Raw genomic sequence first — 10,492 nt, forward strand, 5'->3', positions numbered from 1 at the left:
GTGCATGCTGGCACCAAGTCACGATGATACTTGGGAGCATCAAGTCCCAAAGCTCTTTCCGGGGAGGGGGGCAAGTGCCCCCGCCCCCTAGACTTTCAAAATTCATTGAACAAACAACATTTTAGGGACTTAGATGGAAGAGTTAGGTGTAGAGAATGCGCCCTATCAAGTGTAGACCAAATCGACCTCCTTTCATCATACGATCGAGAAACTAACAAGCACTATGACAATGGTCGCCATCGTCTCCTCCATTGTTGCCATGACGAATGCTTAGAAGATGATACCGGGTTCGATCGTGGCTCGAAGTACGAGCACGCCATGTCAACGTAGGCCATCACTGCTCTATAACAAACATGGGGGCAGACCTAGAGAGGAAAGGGAGGGGCGGAAATCAATTTCTGGACCCAGTGTCCTGAACATCACACCATGGCTAGCAAACTTAGGTACGCCGCTGGTGCATCATGCCCTAACCGGACAAGCGGTGAATGGTTAGGTTCCGAATGCACCAAACTTGAATGTCTCACCAAGTGACACCGCCCATACTTGCAATATAATGTTGCCAGTTACTTTCTATCACACGAACGTCTAATCTAAGCACTACGGTGTAGGCCTAGGCGGCCTTGTGGCTGTGGAGATACTAGAACAGAAAGTGCGATGATCATCGGAACCTGAAACTCCATCTGTAGTAGATGGTACAGATGATACTGGTCTTTTAGTTCGACAAGCAAGCACACATGGCAATGCACATTGTTTGTATTGGGATGTCACACTGTTTGACTAGAGAGAACCAGTGGTGAAGTATGCCTAAGACCCCCACCCCCTCCCCCCAAGTTGGAAAAATCATGGACATACATGGGTCATCCACCCCCTCCCAAACATTCATACTTTTCACCCCCTTGACATACTCGGCTAGCTCCGTCACTTGAGTGCATCCTCACCGTTCAAATATTCTTTGGACACATAAAACGGGTTACATAAGGTGTATTGATTTACATAAGGTATCTCAGCACATGACACTCTCCCTCGTTCGTTACTTCATACAACACATATGATTTAAGCATGTTTGCACCGTGCGTTCCACACCGTAGAGGATCACACTAATACCACGACAAGCATGCCACAACATCGAGTATGCCAGATTGTTACTCTGTGTTTGGCGCATGCCGGTGGTCCATACATTTTGCGGCACATATTACTAGCGCACGATTTCGTTGTATTCCTTGTCATTACTATCACACAACACGACACCACTAAGACGTCGTTTAATTCCTATCGCATGCACTACACGACGTGCCAGTGACGTGCCTAGTTCATTCCACGCCATATAGAAGATCACACAGCAGCCACAACAAGCATGTCACGGCATCGAGTATTCCAGGCTGTGATTCTACACTTGGCGCATACCGACGGTCCAGATTTTTTTGCGTCACACATTAGTAACACACAATTTCATTGAATTGATTGGCATTACTATCGCAGAGCATGCCACCACCGAGACGCTGGTTACTCTCTATTGGATTGAGCACTACACGACATTGTGAGTGACGGCGCGTAGTTCATTCCACGCCGTAGAGAGGATCACTCTGCTACCATAACAAGCATGCCACAAAATCCACGATGATTCGAGATTTTTATTTCATATTTGACGCATACCCGATGGCTCGGATATTTGCGATACACTATTTTATTGTATTGATTGACATAAATATCACACAACATAATAATAATAATAATAATAATAATAATATAGAAAGACAGGTGCCGTGCATTTGGTTCCCGGCCGCAGAGGATCCGGTCCCTCCGCGGCGCCCACGCCATGACCCATGAGATGAGCCTACAAAGACCCCGCATACACAACTCCCCTCCTGTCGTCGTTGCTCTTATCTTATCCCATCCTCACCCATTTCTTCTTCCTTGTTCTCTCTCTCTTACAAGTTGCTGCTGAGTTGGTGTGTCCTTGTTCTTGGACGGACACATATCCATTTTCCATCCGAGATTTCCTCCCTCCTAGCTACCGCGCGCGAGCTGGCACCACCGTCCGGATCGCCGGATCCTGAAGCTTGGACATGTCGACGGCGGTGGCGTTCCAGGCCTACGGCGGCTTCCCCGGATCGGGCGGCAAGACCAAGGACGGGGACGTGCTGCTGGGGACGAAGAAGATGAGCGACGCCTTCTTCATCGAGGAAGAGGAGGCGGAGGAGGTGCTGACGGAGAGCTCGTCGATCGGCGCGCCGTCGCCGTCCAGCTCCTCCATCGGGGAGGACTCCTCGTCGGAGGCCGGCGAGGACGGGGAGGAGGAGGAGGTGGAGAGCAAGCTGAAGCAGGAGCCCGGGCTCGGGTGCCTGGAGGCTCTGGAGGATTCTTTGCCCATCAAGTGAGTCAAAAGCTTCTCAGAATATGCTTGTTGCAAAATGAGGAAAAAGAAGATCTTTTTCGGGGGATTTTTTCTGATCCGTTGCCAAAGTACAGTAGGAAATTTTGTTGGGTTTTCGTCTTGTTTGGAGATCATCAGTTACCAGTTTGACGGATCGTGAGACAAACAGGAGCTTGGAATTGATGATTTGTCTCTGTCTGATTTGTCAACAGGAGTGGGCTGTCCAGCTTCTACGCCGGCAAGTCCAAGTCTTTCACCAGCCTGGCGGAGGCGGCGGCGAGGGAGGCCGTGAAGGAGCTGGCCAAGCCGGAGAACCCGTTCAACAAGCGCCGCCGCATCCTGGCCACCTGGTCGCGCCGCGCCTCCTGCAGCTCCCTAGCCACGGCCACCTACCTGCCCCCGCTGCTAGCCCCGGACCACGCCCTCCACGAGGGGGACGAAGGCGAGGAGGAGGACTCCGACGGCTCCGACTCCGACGAGCAGCCGCAGGAGGGGCACCGCGGCAAGAACGGGAGGGAGGCGCAGGCATTGCCGCCCCCGATGCTCAGCTTGCACAGCCAGATGGGCGGGGCTGCGGCGGCGAGGAGGAGCGGATCCTTCAGGTCGCCGAGGTCCTACTCGCTGTCAGATCTTCGAAATGGCGTTACTGGTGCCGCTAGTTACAACAATCAGTAGCTGCGAATTCGCAGTCAGCGTCTGATCCCTCTTCCTCCCTTTGGCCAGTAGAGTTGTCACCGCTTACTAAATTATATATATAAGTAATTGCAAAAAACCGTGTAATCGTCTGAGCAAAGCTTGTCGATCTCGTTTGCATCCCGTTGACCTGTTGTATCTATGAAGTGCTAGAGTCTGGAACTGCTACAACGATGAACTAACCTAACCACCCCCCTGGGCTATATCATTAACTAATGATGATCATCCTGAAGATAAGTTTAGTGCTTTGCTCCTGATCTCTCTTTCGATATAAACAAACAAACAAACAAACAACAACATGTTGATGCAATTTGATTTGCCAGGTGATGGATCCCATGATTATGCTGCCACCAAGTTGGTGGTTGGTCCTCAACCAGTGATATCCTTGCCTTGTGGGGCGAAATGTTTTTGAAATGCCATCCAATTAGGAGGAAGGATCAAAGATGCACACAAAGTGCAATCCCAAGAAAACTAGACACTTTCTTGCCGGTAGTAACTTTGTTCCAGAAAAGCGGCAGCAAACAGATTCATCCACCCATCCATCTATCGATGCTTCTTTCCCCGGCAATCTGCGTGGCGCGTAGATCAATCACAACGAACTTCTTTTCCAAAAAGATATGTAAAAAAATTGCACAGCGGACGCCCCCTGTTTGCATCAAACGGGCGGCGAAACAGGAACGAGTTGCCGCATAAACTACTCCACAAACAATGGTGATTTTGGTTTCGATTGTCTCTTGGGAAGTGGGTGAAATGTGGTGTTAGTAGTAAATCACAGTCACAGTGACATCTTTGACATTTTGTTAAGTAACTTTTCCCTTCTACCATTGTTTTCATACAGCAGCGTCGGTGCGTCGCACGAAGCTACCTTGTTTGTTGATGGCTCATCTTAACCTTTCTTTTCTCCAAGTTTTTTCCATGGCGACAAGTCTGAACGAGAAGAAGAGACGGATGCAAAATGCGTCTCCTATGCTAATGGTTTAGCAGTAATCGATGCCCTGATGCCGATGGCTTTTGCTAATTTAATGTTGGCCAAATGGGATTAGATAATGGATAAGTTAGGTGTGGGGAGAGAGGATAGGATTTGGTATGATGACTGTGCATGTGCGATGTGATCTTATCCTGTTGCCGGGGGGAAGAATGCACTAGTTTATTCCGTTGCTCCTACGGTTTCTGATGAGCTTTTCTTTCCTTGTAGGCGAGGCCTGCCCCCTCTGTCTCTCCAACCTAGGCCAGTGGAGTGGATAGCTGGAAGAGCTGGTTCATATTTTTCCTCCTTTTCTTCCAAGATATTTCCGTTTCTAGAAGTTCCTGGATTGATCATGTATATGATGTGGCAGAGGCTGAACTATCAAGATATTTAGTCATCCACAGGCTATATTTATTGATACATCAAAGATATCATTTGCAGTTCACCCTATTGAAATTGTTATGTGTCATAAGTTCATTTTGTTTTCTAACTAGAAACATAAATATGGGTTTTTTGGATGGAATATTTGGCGCCAGCCTATAGGTTTTCACTTAATTTTGTTAGGTCTAGGTTCTTTTCTTTTAGTACTTAAGGCTCTTTATTTTGGCGGTGTATATGATACCTGGGCCCCTGGGGAAAAAAACGCCTTGCCTTCTAGCGCCCAACTAAAAGCAACACAGGAGAAGCTGGCTCGTTCTCGGGAGAAGCTGGGTCGTTCTCGGGAGAATCTGAATTCTCTTTAAAAATAGAAGGAGACGGTTGCCGGTGAAGCTCTTCGTCAAGTCTTCGAGGTGGAGACTGGGTGACTGCGGCAGAGCTGGTGAGGCTTTCTTCAATAAACGGGCTTGTTTGGTCCTTCTTCTTTTCTGGAGATTTGTCGTCCTTCCTCTCTTTCTGGCCGGCCGTGCCGGCGAGGGGATGGAGTGGTTTGTCGCGATGATCTGCAGATTTGGAGGGGATTGGGGAAGTTCTGGTGCAGCTTCTGGGAGAGAAATCTCGGCGGTTTGTTGGCCGTCGACTTCCATGGCTGAAGGGCAGCCTCTCCTTCCTTGGTCGCTGGCGAAGGGTTGCCGGCGAAAGGTCTACATCAACCTCCAGGCCGATGTGCCGCTACGGAGGCCCTCTACGCCCGGCACGGTGAGCTCCCGCCGTTGTGTCCTAAGTGGTTTCGTCCCCAGTGACACTGCGGTTGGTTGTGCCTGGTTTGAGCTCGGTGGAGATGGAGCAGGACTTGATTGCGCTTTGCAAATTAGATCTGAGATCCTTTGTGCAAAGTGTCAGGACGTATTTGTAATTTTATTTATCTTTGAGGTCCTATATGTAAAATGTAACTCTGCCGACAGTGAGTAATGCACCTTCTCGGCCCTTCGTGGCCGTTTCCCGTGTTCAAAAAAAAAATTCAATGTATGTTTGTCGATCCGGGCATTCACCCACATAAGCAATATCTTAGTATTTTAATGATCAGAATTATGTTTATTTTAGCAACTAATATTCAGTCCTTCCCCTGAGATTCATTGAAAACTATATGAACATTTTGTTAACAAATCAAATGACTGTGATAAATACTACTCCCTTCATCTAAAAAATAAGTGACTTAACTTTACCTAGATACGGTTGTATCTACAAAAAGTCAAGTCACTTATTTTCAGATAGACGAAGTACAAAATTTAAGAGGTACTTTCTTTGTTCCAAAATATAAGATGTTTTGGTAGAGAAAACCTCCTTTGTAGCCCGGGCTACATGTGGCCCGGTTTCTTTTCTTTCTCAAAAACTTCAACTTTTTTAATTTATAGTTTTAGAAAAATTTAAAAAAATACATAGACGTAAAAAAATGTTGGAATCTATCAATGTGTAAATTTTCAGATTCAAATATTTTGTATTTTGCCCTAAATAGAAATGACAAAATTTCACAAAATGATATAATCTAGATTATAGTGTACTGTTCATTACTATTCACCAATGATGAAATTAAGATTTGTTATTTTTTCTGAGGCCAAAATACAACGAGTTTCGAACTAAGTTTTTGCACACTAGTAGACTTCATTATTATCTACATCAAGAATTTTTGTTCTGGTTTTTTTGAATTTTAAAATGCCTTTTTCGAATACTTCAACAAACGAGCTATATGTAGCTCGGGAGCCACTTGACCACTCTGGTTTTGGTAGCTTATTTTAAAGTTAATACTAAGTAGTACCAACCATGCTACAAAAAATAACACAATCAAGATATATGAAAAATTCAGTTAAACTCAGCATGCCCTTTAAATCATGTCATTAGATATATAAGACACATGTGCTTTGAAAGATTTATCTTTAAACAATAAATTGTTCCTCAATTTATCGATGATACATAATTTACATGTTTAGATTTATATGTAAAAAAAATCACGGTCTTAGTGAATTAGGAGAAACCGACAGCCGCGGCTAACAGTTTTTTTTTTTTTTTGGGAAATGTTGTAAATAATTTTAGCAAAATTAAAGTTTCTCTTTAGAAATATTCAGATGTGAACTTTACTACAATACCTAAGATCTTATTGCATCTGTATTTCGAACATTCTTGTAGGACCAGTTCTTGCATGTAAATTTAACGTTAGGAGTGAGTCACTGAAATATTCATGATTAAGGTCGTCAATATGTAGGCGGTGTCCACTCTAATTTGTAGTTAAGATTTATTGAATATTTTATTCCCATTAGCAGTATATTAAGCAAAACTTTGACTGTGTGAAACTAATCAACCTATAGTTCACGAATAATTGTACTCTCTCCATTTTACGAAGGTTATTTGAAATTTATCAAAATTTAAATGTATTGCCTTCTTTTTAAAGTTGCATATATTTGCTTGCGTATAGATTTTTTAGAGTTTTTTTTTTGGGTAACTCCCACTAAACTTGTATCTTTATAAGAGCGACCCATCTTAAACTGACTGGGTTGTTTGTTTTGGTCTGCGCCGATAGGAGGACAGGGAAAACCTAGCCCAATGGGCCAATGCAAACATGCCGACCTGTTCGTGGCGACCCATTTCAACCCGAACCACACGCGTGTCCTCCCTCTGCTGCCACGGGCCCACATGGTAGCGGGATAGCGGCCGATTCTCCTCATGCACACGTTGGTCTCACTGCCGCATCATCAATGGCCCACTTTGGATTCAGTAGCCGCACCAGGACTAGCGGGCGGCGCTGGTGCGCCACCATCAATGCTGCATGCGCTTAGAGTCCAACGCGGACATTGATGGCGGCGTCCACTTTCCTCGCCTGCCCGCAGCCGCACCGCCCCCTCCCGCCAGCATTTCCAATCTGGTCCCCACCCGACCCCATAGCACCAGCAACACCCCCTTGAGAAGACAATGGGTAAGGGATATTGGCCATGGAAGAAGCCCAAGAATGACCACGAGGTCGGGTCCTTGGGGGCGAAGCTGAAGAAGCCGTGTTGCCGAGTCCTCATCAACGTGAACGTGGCATGATTCCTCTTCCGTTCCAGGGCAGGGGTAGGGTAGACGACATCCACCTCCCCGGTGGCTAGCACCTGAGCGCACGGAGGCTTCTTATGCCACCGGTACCACGTAAGGGACGGGCATAGATCGAGGAGATTATTCACCGTCGGGCCCTCCTCCCTCCTGATCTTCTTGGGAACTCCTCCTAAGACTTTGACTCGTCGATATGGGATACCAATGACAACGTGTGGACCTGTGGCGTCGCACTGGGTTCCTCGGAGATGACGAGTACTGATACGTCTCCGACGTATCGATAATTTCTTATGTTCCATGCCACATTATTGATGTTATCTACATGTTTTATGCACACTTTATGTCATATTCGTGCATTTTCTGGAACTAACCTATTAACAAGATGCCGAAGTGCCGATTGCTCGTTTTCTGCTGTTTTTGGTTTCGAAATCCTAGTAAGGAAATATTCTCGGAATTGGACGAAATCAACGCCCGGGGCCTATTTTTCCACGAAGCTTCCGAAGTCCGAAGACGAAACGAAGTGGGGCCACAGGGGAGCCAAACCCTAGGGCGGCGCGGCCCCCCTTGGCCGCGCCGCCTCGTCATCCGGGGCCCCTGTGCCCCCTCTCGACTTGCCCTTTCGCCTACTTAAAGCCTCCGTGACGAAACCCCCAGTACCGAGAACCACGATACGGAAAACCTTCCAGAGACGCCGCCGCCGCCGATCCCATCTCGGGGATCCAGGAGATCGCCTCCGGCACCCTGCCGGGAGAGGGGAATCATCTCCCGGAGGACTCTACGCCGCCATGGTCGCCTCCGGTGTGATGTGTGAGTAGTCTACCCCTGGACTATGGGTCCATAGCAGTAGCTAGATGGTTGTCTTCTCCCCATTGTGCTATCATTGTCGGATCTTGTGAGCTGCCTATCATGATCAAGATCATCTATCCGTAATTCTATATGTTGCGTTTGTTGGGATCCGATGAATAGAGAATACTTGTTATGTTGATTATCAAAGTTATGCTTATGTGTTATTTATGATCTTGCATGCTCTCCGTTACTAGTAGATGCTCGGCCAAGTAGATGCTTTTAACTCCAAGAGGGAGTACTTATGCTCGATAGTGGGTTCATGCCCGCATTGACACCGGGACAGTGACGGAAAGTTCTAAGGTTGTGTTGTGCTGTTGCCACTAGGGATAAAACATTAGTGCTATGTTCAAGGATGTAGTCACTAGTTACATTACGCACCATACTTAATGCAATTGTCTCGTTGTTAGCAACTTAATACTCGGAGGGGGTTCGGATGATAACCTCGAAGGTGGACTTTTTAGGCATAGATGCAGTTGGATGGCGGTCTATGTACTTTGTCGTAATGCCCAATTAAATCTCACTATACTCATCATGATATGTATGTGCATTGTCATGCTCTCTTTATTTGTCAATTGCCCAACCGTAATTTGTTCACCCAACATGCTGTTCGTCTTATGGGAGAGACACCTCTAGTGAACTGTGGACCCCGGTCCAATTCTCTTTACTCGAAATACAATCTATCGCAATACTTGTTCTACTCGTTTTCCTGCAAACAATCATCTTCCACACAATACGGTTAATCCTTTGTTACGACAAGTCTCGGTGAGATTGACAACCTCAACTGTTTCGTTGGGACAAAGTACTTTGGTTGTGTTGTGCAGGTTCCACGTTGGCGCCGGAATCCCCGGTGTTGCGCCGCACTACATCTCGCCGCCATCAACCTTCAACGTGCTTCTTGGCTCCTCCTGGTTCGATAAACCTTGGTTCCTTTTCGAGGGAAAACTTGCTGCCGTGCGCATCATACCTTCCTCTTGGGGTTGCCCAACGAACGTGTGAAATACACGCCATCAAGCATAAATTTCTCGGCGCCGTTGTCGGGGAGATCAAGACACGCTGCAAGGGGAGTCTCCACTTCTCAATCTCTTTACTTTGTTTTTGTCTTGCTTAGTTTTATTTACTACTTTGTTTGCTGCACTAAATCAAAATACAAAAAAATTAGTTGCTAGTTTTACTTTATTTACTGTCTTGTTTGCTATATCAAAAACACAAAAAAATTAGTTACTTGCATTTACTTTACTTATTTCATCATGTTTCCTTTTGATTTTACCGCAAAGAACATACCGGTAGGACAAGGGTCTATAATTGGGAGGAACAATATAGAAGAATTTTTCACCCATGTTAGTACCGTTGAAGATTTTGAAGATAGACACTTGGTAGACCTTGCACCTACTTATGAAATTGCTGCTGCGCATTTAGTTCGCTTGTTGGAAACTAAATTTGTTAATCTTAATCCTATAATCCAACACATGTTTTTCACACTTGGTGATATGGAAGAAGGGGAAAAGAAAGATTTTGTTTTAGAAACCCTTCTTAGAGAATTTGGTGGTCTAGCAAGAGAAGCTAGAAAGGTCTTTGCTAAATTTAACATGCTTGGTTCTCCTACTAATTTTGTTAGTCTCCTTGAAAAGATGGATATGGATAGAATAAGATACACTAATAATATTGATGATGGTGGGGAGATCAAAGCACCAATACCATGTAAGCTCCTAGCTATGAATGATGCGCTAGAAAATAACTATGCTTGGCTTGTTCCCGAAAATTTGGTTGATGAGAGTAGCACGCCTAAGACTAATGAAAAGGGAGATGCTAAAACTTATGTATCTAATATAATATGCCTGGTTGAGAAAAGCCCACACCCTGCTGTAGAAATACCACCCTTCGATAATACTTGATTCACACTTTCGCGCCTAGCTGAAAGGCGTTAAAGAAAAGCGCTTATGGGAGACAACCCATGTTTTTACCTACAGTACTTTGTTTTTATTTTGTGTCTTGGAAGTTGTTTACTACTGTAGCAACCTCTCCTTATCTTAGTTTTGTGTTTTGTTGTGCCAAGTTAAGCCGTTGATAGAAAAGTAAGTACTAGATTTGGATTACTGCACAGTTCCAGATTTCTTTGCTGTCACGAATCTGGGTCCACCTCCCTGTAGGTA

At 45.6% G+C, this 10,492-nt stretch overlaps 1 protein-coding gene across 1 annotated transcript; it reads left to right on the forward strand.

Moving 5' to 3' along the window:
* Positions 1-1,843: 1,843 nt before the first annotated feature.
* On the forward strand, positions 1,844-3,190 carry LOC124653475. The gene is made up of 2 exons (XM_047192536.1): positions 1,844-2,374; positions 2,587-3,190. The coding sequence occupies exons 1-2, from the start codon at positions 2,067-2,069 to the stop codon at positions 3,047-3,049; spliced, it is 771 nt and encodes a 256-aa protein (XP_047048492.1). The 5' UTR covers positions 1,844-2,066; the 3' UTR covers positions 3,050-3,190.
* The last annotated feature ends 7,302 nt before the right edge of the window (positions 3,191-10,492 follow it).

The sequence above is a fragment of the Lolium rigidum genome, chromosome 5 (genome assembly GCF_022539505.1).
Source record: "Lolium rigidum isolate FL_2022 chromosome 5, APGP_CSIRO_Lrig_0.1, whole genome shotgun sequence".
NCBI lineage: Eukaryota > Viridiplantae > Streptophyta > Magnoliopsida > Poales > Poaceae > Lolium > Lolium rigidum.

Excerpts from the sequence above, each read along its gene's own strand:
- LOC124653475 (XM_047192536.1), top strand. The coding sequence starts at position 2,067 with ATGTCGACGGCGGTGGCGTTCCAGGCCTACGGCGGCTTCCCCGGATCG. Across the intron at positions 2,375-2,586 it reads GAGGATTCTTTGCCCATCAA|GAGTGGGCTGTCCAGCTTCT; the intron begins GTGAGTCAAAAG and ends ATTTGTCAACAG.